Source organism: Lepisma saccharinum, chromosome 14, assembly GCF_977018435.1.
Source record: "Lepisma saccharinum chromosome 14, izLepSacc3.1, whole genome shotgun sequence".
NCBI classification, from domain to species: Eukaryota; Metazoa; Arthropoda; class Insecta; order Zygentoma; family Lepismatidae; genus Lepisma; species Lepisma saccharinum.
This window is the reverse complement of record NC_139242.1, coordinates 26,000,383-26,020,370: the sequence shown is the minus strand read 5'-3', so window position 1 is coordinate 26,020,370 and position 19,988 is coordinate 26,000,383. Positions and strand designations below refer to the sequence as shown.

General features: G+C 36.2%; 1 protein-coding gene across 2 annotated transcripts in view; it reads right to left on the bottom strand.

The window, feature by feature from the left end:
• The window catches only part of Nipped-A (Transcription-associated protein Nipped-A), a 158,326-nt gene that overhangs the window by 93,430 nt on the left and 44,908 nt on the right, over positions 1–19,988 (bottom strand). For both annotated transcript variants that reach the window (XM_083135277.1, XM_083135279.1), the window contains exons 14-22: positions 19,488–19,627; positions 17,621–17,787; positions 13,649–13,794; positions 13,032–13,176; positions 11,197–11,348; positions 10,459–10,550; positions 8,888–8,992; positions 7,154–7,329; positions 3,160–3,357 (exon numbers count right to left, since the gene is read on the bottom strand). In XM_083135277.1, coding sequence (XP_082991403.1) covers positions 3,160–3,357; positions 7,154–7,329; positions 8,888–8,992; positions 10,459–10,550; positions 11,197–11,348; positions 13,032–13,176; positions 13,649–13,794; positions 17,621–17,787; positions 19,488–19,627 — 1,321 coding nt within the window. The remainder of the gene's footprint in view (positions 1–3,159; positions 3,358–7,153; positions 7,330–8,887; positions 8,993–10,458; positions 10,551–11,196; positions 11,349–13,031; positions 13,177–13,648; positions 13,795–17,620; positions 17,788–19,487; positions 19,628–19,988) is intronic.

Sequence of the window (19,988 nt, the reverse complement as noted above, 5' to 3'; positions counted from 1 at the left end):
TTGCAGTATTGTACATAGCATCAATGCATGGCCTAGGCCTATAGTCGCATAGGCCTAGCTTGCACCCCAAACTACCATACCAAGATGTATGTACAATATCGAGCAGTTCTTTTGAGTGTACCGACGATCTGCGGCGAATGTGTTAATTTCTTATGCAAAATCCTCGCTTTTACACTATTTCACAGATCAAATACAGATGAATCATTTGCTATTTACAAAAAGATGCTAAAAACGAAACTGACATCTACATGGGTTTCTATCACAGATTATATAAAACACTTTTTAAAATCAATTATCCAATACACAATAAGACATACAATAGAATAAATATTAAACAAGAGATATACGTATAAGACGTAAATGAGTTACTAAAGATATATTCGCGAAACTTACTTGTAAAGGTTCTATTAATTTCGGTGGCCTCTGCCACCATCCACTTGGAAACTCGAAGCTGCGTGTTTTAAAATCAATTACCCAATACAAACTTACTTGTAAATGTTCTATTAATTTCACTGGCGTGTTTTGCACCCAACCTGCAACACGCAGTCAGCGACAGCAGGAATTTTGCAGAAGGCGGCCCTACAGAAGGCATCCAAATTCCACCCAACCCACCAAAAAATCAGGTCAGTGCTAACCGAATTCAAATCTTTGATGGAAGCCAACAACTGTTGGTGCATGATATCAGATAAAACAAATCAGTATGTGATCATGTATAAAGGTGACTTACTCCCGAAAAATGCATGAAATACTAAATAGTGATTCATACAAGACAATCGACAGAGACCCAACCGAAAAGTGCAAACACATTATTAAGCGTGCAGTTGAAAGTTGTGTAATGGTGAACCAGGAAGACTGCAAACTTCTCCTCAACACCCACCCATCTCCCGCCATAGCTTATGGCATTCCAAAAACGCACAAACAGGGTATTCCGATACGCGTCATCGTCGCAGGGTTCAACCAACCAACGGTCCACCTCACAAAGTGACTAAAAAAGAAAATATCTGAGCATAATCACTAACTGACCTACATTTTCTGAAACAGCACAGAGCCGAGGAACTAATAACATCAATAGTACAAGCCAAACATGCCAAAATTGCCAGCACAGATATAGTTGACATGTATAACTCCATCCCAATCAACCTAGCCCTCACCTCAGTGGAAAGATGGCTTTCTGCTAATAAGGTCTCACCAGTGGAAGTGTCTTGAGGTATCCAAGTTATTGGAAATCTGCCTCAGGCACAACTATTTTCAATTTCAAGATAAGTATTTCATACAAACAGAAGGTTTGGCCATGGACAACCTCCTGTCTGCTCCCATAGCAAACATTGTCATGCACCTAGCTGAAAAAGATTTTCTTCACTCGCCATACCTCCGATACATACGATATGGCAGATATGCAGATGACACCTTGGTCGTTTACAAAAGGGAAGAGGAAATAGATCTACTCATGGAAAAACTTAGCAACATTCACCCCAGGTTGAAATTTACAATAGAACGGGAAAACCAAGGCATCCTTAACTTCCTAGATCCAACCATCAAAAGGAGGGACATCAAATTCACCACCACGGTCTATAGAAAACCAGGGGCAGGGAACCAGTATATCCACTCCCTTTCCAACCACCCACCCCAGAATAAAGCCAATGTATGGCTTAACTTCTACAGAAGAGCATTCACGCACTGTTCAAGTGAAGAAGATGTGAAGGAAGAAGTTACTATAGTGACGGACATAGAACTTCAAAATGGATACACAGTACATCAACTCTCTACATGGTGCAGCAAAGCAGAAATGCAAGTATGACAACCTAACCTACTCCACCCAGCCAGCAGTGATAAACCTAAATGGATTGCCTTCCCTTACCACCTGACTACATCCAACCGCCTAGCCAAGACCTTCAAACAATGTGACATAAAACTCGCACACAAACCAATGAACAAAATAGCCAGTGCCCTAAGCAAACACAAGAGATCATTCCTTTCCCCACTAGACAACCCAGGTGTATGTGACGTCCAGTGCAACTCACACTACATTGGCAGATCCATCAGATCTGTCAACGAGCGTATACAACAGCATTTAGCGGATGCAAAAAAAATCCCAACCCACTACCATTCTAGCAAGGCACCTTAAGTTCAATAAACACAGGATCCAAAAAGTTTCAGTTAGGCACACATCACACACCCTAATCGACACTAAAATCAAAGAGACACATGCAATTGTGCACTTTCCACACGAGCTGAATATAGACAGCGCTCAGGCTCATCATGTTTGGCTCCTGCTATTACAACAGATCAAACCCATCATGTGCAGCCGACGAAATGGCTACACCAGCACCCCTAGCGGTAGTCGAGGAAACAACAACAGGAACCGGAAGTCAACCTAGCAGTGAAGCTTCGAGTTTCCAAGTGGATGGTGGCAGAGGCCACCGAAATTAGTAGCACATTTACAAGTAAGTTTCGCGGTTATATATCTTTAGTAACTCGTTTACGTGTTATATTATCAACCCCGTTGTTTATTCCCCTCAACATGAAAAGAGATATACATTACACACAAGGTGCAATTTACATACAATAACACAAAATTTACATGTTCTTTTACAAAAGAACATATCAATGACATATTTTCAAGTTGTGACGTCACCAAAATATGGACCATATCAACTGGTTCCCTGCCTTGTGCCCGAAAAGGCTTTTTTCATTAATTTCTCTTTTCAAAACAATCCTATGACATTACAATCTTTAAAAATATACCCGTTTAGAATTTCTTCTACATAATTCAAGTGAATCTTCACATGGTTTGTTCCGGATATATGTGATAGAAAATAAGGCATATGGTACTACAAAACATATCTAGACAAAACTGAAAGCGAATTACACAAAGATTCACTTACAAGCTTTAGAAGGAATTCTAATGAGATGCAGTGTCAAAATAAAAATATCATATTATCATATGATTTTTTTTTTTAAAAAAAACAGAAATTTACAAAAAACAGACTTTGCTTATACAGATCAAGCTTTGTGGCTCTCTAATGAAAACTTGAGGGTGCATTTTTACATTTAAAATGCACAATCATTGGATAAACACTTAAAGTGCTCTGGAAATCTTTTTTACTTACAACATTAAACTATGTAAATCTCAGAAAGAATAAAAAATTAGTCTCTTACCTCCCCTGTCAGATCCATCATTACAAAGAGCAATGCTTTCAGAAACACAAACAAGTGGTCAAACACCCATTTCAAAGCCATCTTTTCAAACAAGAATCTGATCGCAATGCAACCACCAAGTTTTGCGTACCAAGCTCTGTCATAACAAAGGCTGCACATACGATCTGCTAGATATTCCATCAAAGGTAATTTGCAAGCCTGAAAAAGAAGAATATGTGAAATATCAAGAAAGGAATTATTCTAAATTGTGCATTTTACTTGTTCCAGTGACATTTCAAATTAATAAAAAAAAAACTCTGTGCTGGGACAAACTAGGCACTGTTGACGTGCACAGGGTTTCAAAGTAACAGATTTTGTTGCAGTACTACTGACATAAACAAGTCTGCTGAGGTACAAGAGCAACATTGAAAAATCAGGTGAAACTAATATTGACCCAGTGGATTATTTGGTTGAGGACTGGCATGGTATGTGAGAGATTCAGGTTCAAGTCAAGCTTGCATTTTTTGCTAAAATTTCTACATAATGCACCTCTTGTGTGTACCAAATTAAAGCATGGTAAGGTAAAGTTGGACAGAGTTGTTTTATGCCCATTTCATGTTCAGATATGGCTAATTGGGTTAGAACTTACAGTTTGAAGTGGAGTCCAAACCACTATGTAATGTGCCTCTACTATGAATTGAAGTCTGGTTTCTCAATTACAAGGCTACAGCTATAATCACTACACTATCATGGCGAACATTAATAAAACATCTAAAATTACATTTCTCAACACTCTCTTTAATTTGTTGGTGGTTTCATTGCATTCACTTGGTATATTTTTCAGTTATAGGGTTTGAAGAAAGTAACATGTGAATGTACTGTTGTTTGTCAACTCCACTTCATACTCAGATAGGCCAATTGGTATAGGACCTACAGCTCTGCCAGGGATTGAACCCAGGATGCTTCATTACAAGGCAATGACATTACCAGTGAATGTATAGTAACATCACCAATACAACAAATATTGTGATGGTGACACATAATTGTAACAATAGAATATTAAATAGTACACTTATTATATTTCACTAAAACAAAAAAATCAATATTATGATGTTTTCAACTATTCACATTGTAGCATATCATATTAGTAGCAGGTTAGATACAGGGTGACAATTAATGAACTATATGAAATAAAACGGAAATTAGTGACAAACACAAACTGTATTGCACATGTAAATGGCACTACAGACATTCGTATTTAGGTTATGACATGTTCGATATGTCTGCCATCTCTGGCGATGATGTGGGGCAGACGAACAGCAAAATTCTGCATGACCCGCTGAAGTGTCGAAACATCGATGACCTCCTGAATGGCAGTTTTCAGCTCGGCAATGGTTTTGGGGTTATTTCTGTACACCTTGTCCTTAACACAGCCCCTTAGAGTGGCCTCTGGGTACCCCAGAGCCAGAATGCGGTCCCCAAAATCAGTGATCAGAACGCTACATTTTAAAAGTAGCTTCGCTACAGCTACAGCTGCTCTTCCAAAATGTAGCTTCGCTACAGCTACAGCTACATTTACCAAAAAGTAGCTCGCTACGCTACTCATGTGCGCTACTCGCTACTTCGCTACTTTTGCGCTACTTCTGCATAAAAAAATTAAAAACAACCATATGGGTATTAAAAATCTCCTACTACTGGTAAATAAATTCTGTTATTTATTAATATGATTCCAGTCATTCAATAATTTTGATAGCATTGTCACTTCAGTTACTTATTTTTACTATAGTTTTTGAGAATACTATACCTATGCAAGTGGCATATCAATTCAAATTTGAAATATGAATATTGCAATTGGGGTGTTACCCAAATTAATGATTACAACTATACACAAATAAAATTTGGTAGGATTACATATTCATGTTCACATCAACATATTTTTCTTGAGAATAAATATTTCATTTTTTATAGACTGATAGGAAGGCAGCATTTTGATTACAAAAGGGCCCCAGGTTCGATACCCAGCAGAGGCACATAGTGGTTCGGATCCATTCTCGATCAGCTTATCGATGCATAAAATGGACTCAAAACAAAAACTAGGAAAGACGCCAAGTTGGGAGGATGGGATCGTCCTGCTCCTCCATTCGCAATACTGCTCACCATTCAGCAATCTTCCTCGTACTTATAATTAGCCGAAAGTGACTAGATAAGATAATAATTAAATAAACCATTCATCCTCATTGTCATGATTGAGAGAAGTGGAGGAATAGATGAGGAGGTAAACAGAAGAGGAAAAATGGGTGGTGGACTATACCAAAGCGTTCGAAGATTAATATAGAACAGGGGTGTACCTATGAAATGCAAGAAGGTAATATACAACACATACTATGTGCCAATAATTACATACTGGGCAGAGATTTGGACAATGACAGAGAGAGAGATAAAGGAAAGATGCAGGCAGTGGAGATGAAATTTTTAAGGAGTATATTGGGGAAGACTAGAAGGGATAGAATAAGGAATGAGGAGATCCCACAGACAGTGGGTGTGGTGAAACTTCAGGACAGGATAATTGAGATGATTTGGACACGTGAAGAGGATGGATGCAGAAAGACTACCAGTAAGAGCTTATAATGCAAAAGCAGTGGGAATATGGCCAAGGAGGAGAGCAAGATGTTGGTGAAAAAAGCAGATAGTGGAGAGTGTTAGGAGAAGAGGACAAGATTGGAACACCGTGGAAAGAGAGGAGTGGTGGAAGACCAGGAAAAATGGAGAGGTTTGACTTCTATGCCGGCCCAGCCAGAGGCAGGAAACGGCAAAGGATGATGATGATGAGAATGTCATGATTAGCAAAAGTTACAGGAAAGTAGGAAAAATAAATAAATTTGAAAAGAATGTATAATAACTAAAGAAAATTGTCGTTTCTGCATACTTTTTGCAACAAGAAAAAATATATTTAGGAAACTGTCGTGTAAACCTGAGTGTCCTTAACGTATTGTAATTTTAAAATTTGTGAACAAAAATTATCGCGAAAATAATTGTAATTCCAGAGACTGTATATCATTCTTGTAACAAAAATTTCTTGCTGGCGAGATTCTATATAGTGACGATGATCAATGCTGTTAACGTACTGAGCCATTTATTGCTGGCACTATTCCTTTGTCAGTGCAGTGGAAAATCCATCGCTCGTTTTTGCACTGCAAGTTGTGTTTTACACAGCAATTAATGACATTTTGGTGTCTCTTACACCATGGATATCCACAGGATTTGTTCCGGGGGTGAAGCAAACGAGGCATGTTTTTCTCCAAAATAGCGATGCAGTTAAAAAAACGTAGCTGTTAGCAGGAATATATTCATATATGTCAGTTAGTTATGCGGATATCTGCATTATTATTCAGATACTAATTAAATAAATTACGCAGATATCTATAATCTACAATCTAGATAATCTGTGTCTTCATGTAATAGACTGTCTTAATGAACCTCCTGCAAAATTAAGGGTTATTGTCGATTTTTCTGACTCTGTTGCCACATTAAATTCACCCCAAAATGCTGAGAAAGAATGTAGCTCTAGCGAAATTTTCGCTACAACTACAGGCATTTTGTAGCTTCGCTACCGCTACAACTACAATTTTCAAAATGTAGCGTCGCTACAGCTACAAATTTTGTAGCTAGCTACAGTAGCGACGCTACAAGTAGGTCGCTACTTCTGACCACTGCCCAAAATACTCCTCCAGGACATTTTCACTTGCAAATGGCCGACATCAACACGTTGCGTGCGCATACACATACGAATTCCCATCATGCCCTGTAGCCAGCCACGCAGTTTGGACGTCATTACGCGAACCGTTCAGAAATTATGACAGTTTTATTTCATATAGTTCATTAATTGTCACCCTGTAAGTACTGTAGATGTCTCGAATTTAGAATCATAAAAATGAGAGGGAAATGAAGAAAAGTCATCTTAAAAGATGTGCTGTCTCATTATAATGCAATACATTGTAGGAATTCGTATACTCACCCTTTCTTTTGATCCTAATATTGTGGTTGTAGTTTCAAGTAAAACAATCAATGTTATTTTGCCAAGCTTGCACAATTCCTTCTCTTCGTGGCCCATGATAACTGCCAAGGCATCAATCAGCACAAGGGGATCCATTCCCCGAAGTTCTGACTGTCTTCCAGTCATTGTAAAAGGACCTGCAAGAGACATGTAATTATACAAGTGTCTGGTGACTATGTAGTATTATGCAATTAAAACTAAACATATTTGGATAAAACCTCACTATTTGGCACACACAAGAGATGTACTATGTAGAAATTTCAGCAACAAATGCACACTCGACCAGGACTTGAATCCAAGGCTATGGCATACTGTTCTCTTGTTCTACCAACTCAGCTCCAGAACGAGCCCTGGTTTTGCCTGGTTCTCTGTTCTTGCTGTTTTACCCATGTGGATTTGCCTTTGTCAGTGATACTGCACAGGCAAATCAGCAAGAGTGAAAAATCAGGTAAAATCAGGGCTGGCACGGTAGCTCAGTTGGTAACTTAATGGCACGGTATGCCAGAGACCCAGGTGCAGCCTTCAACATTTGCTGAAATTTTTACATTGGATAAAGTAGGATTTCACTTGTATATTGCCAACAATTGACAATATATCTACTTTAGAATAGGAAGAGAAATAAAGGAATTAATAGTTAGAATTATGAGTCAAAAACATTTATTACCCAAATGAAGATTCAGGTGAACTGATGGAGCATTTCTTCAAGTTAAAGTTTCTATAATACTTTTATATTACATTATTTTAAGCTTCATTTGCATACTTGGAAAAAAATGGTGTGAACCAAAAAACGATACACAAGAGGGTGGGATTGGAATCTGTGATTGTTTGCTCTTGTGGAAGAAAAGATAATTGTGCCTGCATCTTACTTACAGATTTACTTACTGATACTAGAAAATATCGGTTAGAATTCTTTTTTCCTCGATTTTAAGCTTGTGTGGGGCACACAAAAATGTCACGCAATACTTTCCTGGAAACTAATTTCTTTCAATTTATTATGCAACAAGTATTGTGTGAAACTAGATTTTGTGATTACATAACACATATTTTATATTCTGATATAATTATGGAATATTTTAAAGCAAAACTGGTAAATTGATGCATATAATTGAAGTGGAATACTTATACACTAATATTAAACAACTCTTAATTGTTGCAATTTTCAAGCATCAGTATAAGTATTGTAATCTGTATGGATCTTGGCTCAGCTCTATTAACATTATTAATTCAACTTGCTTTTCTGTTTGATTGTGTATTATAACTGGTTTTGAAACCTACACATTTGTCAACATGAAACAAGATTCCAATAATAATATTTCTGTATTCATAACTTATACATGGTACATAACGTTTTACAAATTGTTTACTATATTCAATAGTCAAATGTTTCCTTTTGGACATGTACGTTCATGAATTCACATCAAAAAGGGATTGTAACTCAACATAACACAACATTGTAACTTTTGTGGTTGTCAGTTTATATTTCTACCCACAACAATTTTCATCCAGTAGAGGTTTCGGTCTCCAAGTTTCCTACTCCAAGTTGCTGTTCAAATGTTATGTAGACAAATAACACTTTTTTCACGGTGGTCAACACTAACAAGTTGCAATGAGCATACACAAAAACTACCACCACTTTCATATGAACAATAAACCTTGACGCATATTCTTAAATGTATACAGAGTTTGTATACTTACCAGCTTGTTGGGTTACAGCAACTAACGTATAATGTTGCACTAATGCGAACACCGTTGATAGAACAATCTGTTGGAGTTCTCTAATAGCAGCAGCCACAAACATGCCTACAAAATGAACATAAAAAAATTCAGAATTTAAAATCATCTGTATACCTAGCAACTATCATAATATTATGGGTGGGACAGATTACTTGATACTAAATTGGTAGTTTTTCGTTTTGACGAAATAAGTAACACATTGTAATGTTAATTTTTCATGTTTCTGAAAGGTGTGAGGTGCATTTTCCCACCCTGTTTTGTCACGAAATAATGCGAAATGAACTGCAAAATGCGAAATAAGACTCAAACACAAATTTAGAGTTTATTTACCGAAGCGACACTTTCTGAAGTCAGAATTATCCTGAGAGTTATACAATTCACGGAAATTTAGTAAATTCTGCTGTAAATATTTGAGAAGCAAAATTGGACCCCTTTATAAAGGAATAAACTTAATATTCTGGGAACAACATAAATGTGCTATTAGAAGGGATACATTTATTTTGTGTAGTAAGTGGTTTTTAAATCAAATTTGGGATTATATTCACATTTTTAAAACCAATGTGTTTTTATATACTGCTTTTCACCACTATAACAGCAAAAATTTATTTTATTTACCGCTTTTGAACCTGAAATGGACTTCGTTTTTGTACCGAAATTTTGCTTTTTTATTTACCAAAAATATGTGCCTCTATACATTGGTGTTAGCTGATATACTCATACTGGTACATAACTTTATCAATAAAATTTCAAACTGAATATTTCTGCAATGGAGTTCACCCATTATCTTATTGCTCTTATTATTTTCCTGTAGTTTACAGTTATTACAAGCATAAGAAAACAGTTCTTCTTAGTGACGTTTCAGGAGAACACACGCTCCTTTCATCAGACATTTATTTTCATTTTGACTAAATGTCTGATGAAAGGAGTGTGTGTTCTCCTGAAACGTCACAAAGAAAACCTGTTTTCTTATGCTTGTAATAACCGTAAACTACAGGAAAATAATTTTATAATGCAAGCAACGCGTACATACAAGAAAAACTATTATTGCTCTTAAGAATGGAAAAAAATAGTAGAGAGAGAGATGAATGTTCTTTTGGGAGCGTCGCATCATCATCTTCATATCATCGTTATTCATTCTCATCCTTGAGATTAGCTAAAAGTGGCAGAAAAACTAGTGTAATTTTTTAAAAAAATATATCAATAGAAATAATAGCAATGTTACACCATCACAATGATATTATTTCCAGGACAGTGGGAATGCTGAGAGTGTAACAGCACCTTGAGGACAAATGACTGCCAAAGATTTTTTTAAGTTACTAATGTGTAGTCAACATTCAATTGCCCTGGTTACTTGACTCTCTAGAATATTTCTGCCACTATTACTTTCAAGTTGCTTCCCCAATTGTTCTCATGATACTGGGACATCACCACAAACATGGGGCAACTTGCACCAAGGAAAGAAAATTAACCATTTGGCTATGTGGAAGTCTTAGTGGAAAAGTGTGACCAGTCACCACCATGATGTGACTCACCTGTAAGGGCCATTTGATGAACTGCTCTCGCTTGTTTGTCCACTGACTTGTATACAGGGCCTTGAATGGGACCAATCTTTCCATCGTGGAAACTAAAAAAATAGAAGGAAAAATGAAGAAGAAGAGTTACAATAATAAAAATAGCATCATTTATGCACATGACCCAGAAGAAATTGTATTTATTACATTAGTAATGATAAGCAGTGGCAGCCCATGGAAAAGGGGGGGGGATTTTGTTGCCATTAGTACAAAAATTAAATATTTATACTTCCACTATTTAATTTTTGCACTAATGGCACCAAAATATTTTTTTTTTTTTGGGTCCACGGTCCTGCACCCCCCCCCCCCCCACCCTTCATGGGCCGCCGCTGGATAAGATTGACAAATTATTTAATATCAAATACAGACTTTACAGTCAAAATGATGCACTTTGAACCAATGCCTATGGCAAATTCTTTATTCCCCCTCCCTCATGACTTTTGCTCACAAATCATCACTCCCACATTCCCACTCTTCAGGGTAAAAAAAATAATAAATTAAAAATGGTTGATAGGGCAGTTTGCAATGACCTGTTCAGGGATCAAACTGAACTGAACAATGGATCTGGGAACAATAGATTAATCACGGTTTACTATACACATTGGGGAAAAAAAAATTCAGGAAAAAATAACATCCAATACTTCTTAAGACCTTTCTATTACATAGGAAACACTTCATCAATCTCTACTTAATACTTACGTAGGATGTGACAGAAGTTTTTGCATAGTATATTTCTCATCATCCAAGTTAATAGATGCAACCAAATAACACTTAATAACTTCCCAACACTGTCTTCGATAATAGGAATCTGTTGTACTGGATTTCAGCGCATTGAATGCAGTCTCTATGACCTGAGAGGTAAAATCAAAACACTTTAACATAAGAAGATACAAAAAAAGAAAAACAAAAAAATACCTAGCAATGTATTAAAATTACCAATGAGCTATCACCACTTTGAATTGATACCAATGCAGACACACTTACATACTCCCAGATACAGATACTGCAACAATTAAGAACAGTTCAGAACATTTAGAAATTTTAACATCATTGGAACTATTCATGCATATTTTGTTTTTCACATAAAACACAAAATGTGAAATAACATGTTCATTGTCATGTTTTTGAAAGGTGTAAAGTAGGGATGGGCAGATATGAAATTTTGGCCAATACTGATAAAGTACCGATATAAAATTTACCGATACAGATAACCGATATTCTACCGATCCGATATAAAATTAGAAATGGTCCTTGAATGAAGAACCTGAAATGATCATTGATCTCCTTAATAAATGTGTGTTTCAGGGTGACTGCAGTGCAAAAGAAGTTGAATATTTAGAAATTTACTTTTTTAGAAAGAAGGGCATGGAGATTATCCATAAAAATTACAACAAAATGGCAGAATTTTGCACTAAATTATAAGATATTTATCGATATATCGGATCGGTAAAATAATCAGTAATTTTACTGATAAACCGATACACCAATATGCCTATATCGGCCAATACCGATAGAGTACCGATTAATCGGTTCCATCCCTAGTGTAAAGTAAGCTTTCCTACCAAAATGATGAGAAATGAAATACAAGATAAACTCTTACAAACATGAAAATTACAGTTTATTTACTGACACAACACTTTCTGAAGTCTGATTTACCCTGTGAATTAAGCAAAATCACAGGAAGTTGATTAATTCTGCTATACAAATTTGAGAAGCTAAAATGCACTATTTTACACTAAATTTAATACCCTGATAATTACATAAATGTGTTATTAGAAATAGGTAGAGTTTTTTTACATCAAATTTAGGTTTGTATTCTTCATCTTAAGACCACAATGCCATTTTATATACCACTTTTAATCTCGACACGAGCCCAGTTTTGTATTGAAATCTTGGATCTTTTATTCACCCTAAGCATGTGGCCTTCATAATCACAAAATACCCACCCATGTTCTCTCTACAATGCGGTTGCAAAATATAGAATAAAGACTTTGTGAAAATATTGCAGGCATTTTTGCAAACCTCAGCAGATAGTCTGCCAAGAACAAAGTATCAGCAGGCATTGGTGATTACATTTCATTGATGCAAATTAATATATATTCATATATATTATCAAACTGTTTGAATTTGAAAATATATTGAAGGTGCTTTTAATATTCTTTTCAAAAGTTCTTTCATGGTTAGGTGTGTACATCCAATATGCAAATTTGGCTAATTTTCAATCTCACATCAAAGAAACAACACCACCAGCATGTGAAAACTATTCTCTGTCCATTATAAGAATGAAGTCGATGTGGCTCGTGAGAAATCCTACTGGTTATTCCAATAGCAACTGTGTAGAAATTTTGTGCACAGGAATACAGTGCAAATGATGAAGTCTTACTACTCAACTCATTGTAGCTACAGTTTTGAAGTCTTGGACCTTATAATGATATGTACAGCTACATCCAATAAACACACGCACATACATACATACATGCACTCACACATCTCTAATTTCTACCAATCACAGAAAAGATTCATTATTCTCTTACCTTCTCCACAGGAAATGCAATGGGTGTTTCATGCTCCTGAAAATGAACTAATATTGCAGGTCCTGCAGTCTCTTTGTCATTATATTCCAGCTTTTGAGGTTCAATCATCATTTTTCTGTTTCCACCTCCAAATTTTCCAAGAACTCTAAAATGTTGAAAGAAGAGAAGGATATTAATTTTTTTACAATACAAAAACAATAAAAATTAAATACACCGTTTCTATAATGGTCTGAGCCAATAACGATTCCGATGTATCAATATTGCCCAATACCAGTGGTATCAGAAAGCATTTATTTACCAATTACAGCCAGCCACTACTTGGTATTTTGTGGGGTCCACAAAAATGCTGTGCAACACTTTCACAGTGTCTAATTATCCTGGAAATTATGCAAAATTCAAAGTTTTTCATTTATGTTAAATTAATTTTGTGATTCAATGACAGGTACTTCAATATTCTGATGAAATTTTTAAATATTTTAAAATAAAACTCTAGCAAATTGATGCATTTAATAATATTAACCAATGGAATTGGTTCAAGTATCGCCATAGGTTCCGTCTGAGTTACAACACAATTTCCAAAATAAAGAAAACTGCATAGCTGACACAAAAAGCCATACCTGAAGGCAACATGTGCTACTTCATCGTGGGGATTCCTCAGAGTTCTCCACAATGCTTGCATCAGATCTGCTCTAACAGGCTGTATGTGCTCATAGAGAAAGTCTGGTTGCAAGTTGTCAACACACAACTCCAATGTTCTCAAACCCTGGAAAATATCAAAATCACCAAATAACATTTATGGAATAATTATTGCAATCTATAAATTAAAGGCATTAACAAAAATAATACAGAAATTCACCTTATTTATGTATTCGTAAGACTCTTCTTAATTATACCTCTTGCAAGTTGAGAATGCATGAATTCAAGGTGTGGTTCAGTAAACATGCTGAAAATATGTTTAAAATTCTCTATTTCCATGTTGGTAGATTAATTTCAAAAGACCACTACCTTTATTAATATAAGTTGTGACATCTCGGATGGAGATGGTAGCTTACTCTCCACTACAGTCTGTGTCCTAGATGCCACAAACTATATTAAAAATGGAAATGGTTCTTTGAAATTAATTGTAGGACAACACAAAGAGCAACGTGGAAATACGGAACTTTCCCCATGCCATATGTATGAAGTTCTTCATACGTATATTGTTGACTAAAATAAGAGAGAATATTTTTTACAAGACTACACTCCAAAACTAAATGAATCTTGGTATATTTCTTTACATAACAAGGACATACAACTTTCTCCAAGAGCCAATATCTACAATGTTCCAAAATAATGTTTACACTCTTTGAACTTTAATAACAGAGAAACTATTAAAAATGACGACTGGACTTCTTGCATTTGAAGCTGCAATGTCTATGTTGAGCATGTGTGAGAGAATATAGGCCTTCTTTTGTTTTTAGTCCCATCACAGCCTGCCAAGCAGTAGTCATTAAGTGCATGCAAAACGGCAGAGGAGAATTTCTTCTTTCGAGAAACGTAAGATCCAGATCTCATGATTTAACACAGTTAAATTACTACCTGTGAGGAACTGTGATGAATACTGTGTACGCCACAAAGCCAGAGACACTGAGTGACGTGGGACATGCAATTGAGACAACCTATGCTTCCCTTCCGGCAGAAACCATATCTGTTGATTATCAATCTGTTCAGATTGCACATAATGTATTACTGCCAATGGTGGTAATTTTGAACATCTATAACTTTAAGGTATGTGAAAAAAAGTGCATGCTTGCTGTTATTAGTGTTCCTGTTATTGATGTTCAAAGAGTGCAAACACTATTTTGGGACACACTGTATGTATAGTACATCAAAATATCGGGCATATTAAAGAACCAACCACTGAAGAAAAGAAGCTCTTATTAACATTAATTATGAGATGCAAGTGGCTACATGGAACCATTTGCAGACTGAAAAACCAGTCTTCTTAGTAGCTAATTTTACTGCCTTTCTGTAACCAGAATCTGCTACTTCTAATTCAAGCAGTTCTGCAATTATTATTATGATTCTGGTCAACATAAGTATGTTACAATCCTAGTGGTAAATCAAATGCAGGGACTGCTTACCCAAGTCAGCTGTACCATAAACATTAACATTTTATATTCAATTTTTTAATTTTTTTATTATAATTAGGGCTGAGCCGATACCTATACTCGATAAGTATTGGTTGAATTTTTTTCACCGATACCATTATGTTTGAGTCGCTAGAAACGTGGCCAAAACCAACATTTGTTTCTTTTCAAAGGTCTGTTCATCTTTTCCAACTTACATTTGGCTTTGAAGAAAAATAAGTATTTGCGCATTTGTTAACTGAACATGGATTCAAGTTCCGTGAGCAGCAAGTACGTGACAAAGATCCATACGCAGATAAGACTCGCGGTCAAGTATCTTGCAAATCAAGGGTAGCGTGAAATTATCCCCATAGGAGTTCCTTCAAAGTCTACCAGACTTTGTTCCTACAGATGCGGTCTCGTGTCTCAATAATCCCAATGCGGTTCCGGTAGCCATGAGGCACCTAGTGTATTGTGGACATTTCTCTTTTTTAGAGAACTCCCGCAGTCAAAACAGTCATCGCCCATGTGAGTGGTGAACTTGTCTCATAGTACATAGCATATTCTTGGAAATTCAAATACCTGGGCTAATCCTCCTTATCCTTTCCAACTTTAGACTTTTGTTGTCCCAACCTGCATAACTGGGTTTCCACAGACATGTTTCAGCACAGGGAACGTGGCAAGGGAATAATTTTATTTGCACGATAGTTGAAGTCACTTACTTTCTGGAAAGTGCAGTGGTGGGTTTGGGATTTCCTTCCACGTGAACAGATAGTACTAAGCATTAATACTTTTTTAGAAATCATTTGCAGAAAGTATATATGTCGAAAGCAAAGTCAAGTATCACTGTACTGAAATCAATCACCTGATATATAAGCAAGAGACTGGCAAGTTATCATTCTCTCCTTACATTTCGTTTATTATTTATTATTCTCTTTGTTAAAGGACAAAAAAGAGATGAGGTAGGGTTTACATTACAGTTTAACTGTTAGTTTCTTAGACGTCGCGTCCAGGGCTGGTAAATCACCAATTATTCTTGCGTGATCCCTTAGTTTAAAGGAGGTTGAAGAGGCATGATCTCATTTTTCAACATTGGTGGTGGGTGGAGGGGGCACGATCACCTCGTGCTTAGCTTCTCATAATATATATTTTTCTCATATTTGAAACATATGATAGATTGTCACTGATCTATAAAAAATCTGTAAGGTTGTGATGCATTGTTGCAAGAGAGCATCGTTTGCTGGGTTAATTTATTCATCGCCCCTTGTCAAAAATACATACCTACAAAATGTAACAATGCTAAAGACACACACACATATGTTATAACTAGCCTTTGTTATTTTAAATTGGAATTATACAAGTATTGGTATTGGTGAGGGTATCGGTTCAAAGTGGTATCGGCTCAGCCCTAATTATAATTATTAAAGCACAAACAGGCTGTTACCGGTATTATATTTATTAAAGCACCAACAGAAGGAATGACGATTAGACGAAAACGATGAAGGCACACTTGGAAAGGAATGCCCAAGCGCAGTTTGGGATTTGAATACAGATCTCCGATTATGTGCTGGTTAGAATGTTCCTCAAAACAGTCAAGTTGTATATAGCTTTATTCCATTGCCCGCTGAAAATATTTGAGGAAGTTAAAACAAATGTGTATGTGATATACATACAGCCGAAAATACCTCAAATTTACAAAAAATTGGGAAAATCAGAAGTGGAAGAAAAATAATATAACAAAAACTACAGTATCTAAAAAATGGGAAACACAGTATTGTTTTGAATGTTGTACTTACATTGCTTAGTTGAGTTGGTGTTTTAAGTTCACTTTATGCACAGTAAGGCTAATCTGGACTGGACTCATAGTTTAAAGTGGGATCCGAACCACTTGTGCATCTACCAGGTATCGAACCTGGGACTTCTTGATTACAGGGCGACAACACTACCACTGCACCATTGGGGAGGACCCACTTACATTGCTCAGCACAGTAGTAACAATGATGTTAGGAATAAAATAGTTAAGCAATATTGAACTTATACTTCAAAGAAATGGTTAGGATGCTGCATTATTTCTGAGCAGCAATGCCACACCATTGTCTTAATAAAGGTAAAGTTCTCTGTGCACTTTGCACCATGCCATGAGGCATACATAGGGGGATATGGGGGTAGGGGCCCACACATTCTATCGACCTTGGCCTTTTTGGAAGTGATTAATTAGCACCATGCTCCATCCACCTTTACCCCCCAGGTACCCATTTCATCGAGGCTGAGTGAATTCCAGAGCCGTTTTATGCAGGGACCAAGGATTGAAAAATTCCAACTTAGATCACTCACCCGAATCAAAACCCGGTCTCCCGCATGGCAGTAGATGCCCTATCGACCAGACCACCACAGCTCCAATTGTCTGAATAACTGAAGAAAATTTGAATCACTTTAAGACTGAACATTATTATTTAGAGAAATGGATAAAAATTAACAAACCTGACTAATCAGTGTTTGAGATCCATTCAATGCAGACACTAATGGGTCCATTAGCATTGGAAGATAGGGTAAAAGGGAACTCAACCTTACAGGTACAGTCAAGCACAGTTCTACAAAAAGATCTTTCATGAGTTGCTTATGGAGTCCACTTTGAAGACTGTTTAAACCTGCAAAATAAGAACATGTAGTTTTAGCACAGGGGGAAAAAAATGTGAATAGTTTCTCAAGCAGGTGTACACTTTACGTGAGTTTCAATATCGATACATCAGCATCAGTACTGACTACAGCATGTCTTTAAAAAAAGGTAACAAATTCAAGCTTTATTCTGCTCGTTCTTACACAACTACATGCTCCACATGGCATCTGCCATTATTCACCATGTACTCCATGAGTTAGTATACAATAAAATGTAGATACTTAAAGGTACTTACGATAGTGAGTATTGATTTTAACGAAAACAACGTTTCAGGATTCCACTGATCCCTTCATCAGGTTATCAAACTAGGCCAACGTAACTACACCTTAGCCGTGTCAGATATGACAAGGACTTAGGAATTTATGATGAGGCTGGGTAGAATGGAATAAAAAGGAAAAAAAATCACACAAACACGTTAAAAGACTGATCTAAAAGGCCGTGTGAACACAGGGCTTGACTCACAAACACATTAAAAGTCCCACTTAGATGCGCACGTTGATGAGTTGTGCAACGAACTGGTGTGGCCTCTCGTAGAATGCCGGAAGTCCTCCATGAGGTCAATGATGCATTCAACCATGGCAAAACACTGATCTGGAGATACAGTAGTTATCACAGACTCAATCCTTGCATGCAGTTCATGAAGGGTATGTGGTACTGGGTTGAAACACTGTTCTTTGTCATGTCCCACAGAAAAGCATCACACAACATGAGGTCCGGGTTTCTGGCAGGATAAGGAAAGGCAGATCCACTGGCAATGACCTCATACAGAAAGAGTTCCTTAATGAGTGCTGGATTACCATTACCGATGTCTGGAGTGGCTCTGCCTTGTTGGAAGACTTGCTCCCGGTACACTTTAGAACACAAATACATGCTCTTTTTTTAAACACCCTGCAGTGGTATCGATACCAGGTCAATATGTTTCCATGTCATGCAGATTAATTAATAGCTACAGCTTGACAATTAACTACACATAGTCTGACAGCACACTGACAATTCGTTTGCGTGGCACAATATATCAAATCTGTTACAAGTGAAGTCATGATGTTGTGCCTTGACATCCTCAAAAATAAAGGAAAACTCTACAACAGAACATGATTAGTTTTGTTTGATAGGAGCAGTGTTTCCTAACATGTTATTGTATAGGGTCATTATTGAAGATTGCAAAATGCAGAACATAAAACAAGAGTTCCACTCTATTAGTTAATACTATGTTTTGACTGAAGTGGCAAACATACTTCACATTATATAACAGAAACATAAAATTTGGGTACTACCAACAGACTGAGGAGCTCAGAAATGCAGTAATTACAACTAATGTTTTGTAAAAAGTAAAAAAATATATCTCTTTTACATGAAAAGTTTCATTTAATATGCTATATTACATTGCAAGATACAATAGAATAAAATAAATATCTTAAGAGTTCATGATTTTAAATGTGAGTTACGTTCAAAAGTTCGCACAATAAAAAAAAACTTGGAATGAATTACATTTTCCTGTTCTATATTCTAATATATTTTAAATTTTTAGAATTACCAATATGCAAGAATTTGTAATCATGTTTACCATGTTTTCAATAAATTTTGGAGGAAAGACCTCACAAATTTTTCCAGCAGAAAACGATTGTTATCCAGGAATGAAATGCATTAAATGAGATAACGAACTACACTTACCTTGCAAAAGATTTGGTAACAATGGTAAAAATTCTTGATATAATAAGTCATGACTGCCACCTCCAATTGATCTGAATAAGGCTCGTAGAAGCAAAAAATAATTGTAGGGTTCTGTGGCACTCATGGCTAATTCCATAGACCTATAAAATAGGAAACAGTTATCAACACATGTTTCAGGTTCCTATTGAAAATATTTTTCCACAAAGTCTCAACATCCTGGAAATTAAGTAAAATGCATAATTTTTCATTATTTTTTACAACATTTTGAAGAAAAATAAACTATTAAATGATCATCTCATGTAAAATTATGAATATTTTAAAGCAATGGTATACAGTCAAACCCCGATTTTACGTTTTTCAGGGGTCCGTAAATAAAAAACGTAAAAAGCGGGAAAGATTAAGGGAGGGTTGAAACTCAAGTGTCAGTAAGAAATTACTACACAATCGACTTTTTATGGGGGTATATTGTATCAAACAGGAAGGAAGTATGAGAATCAAGTT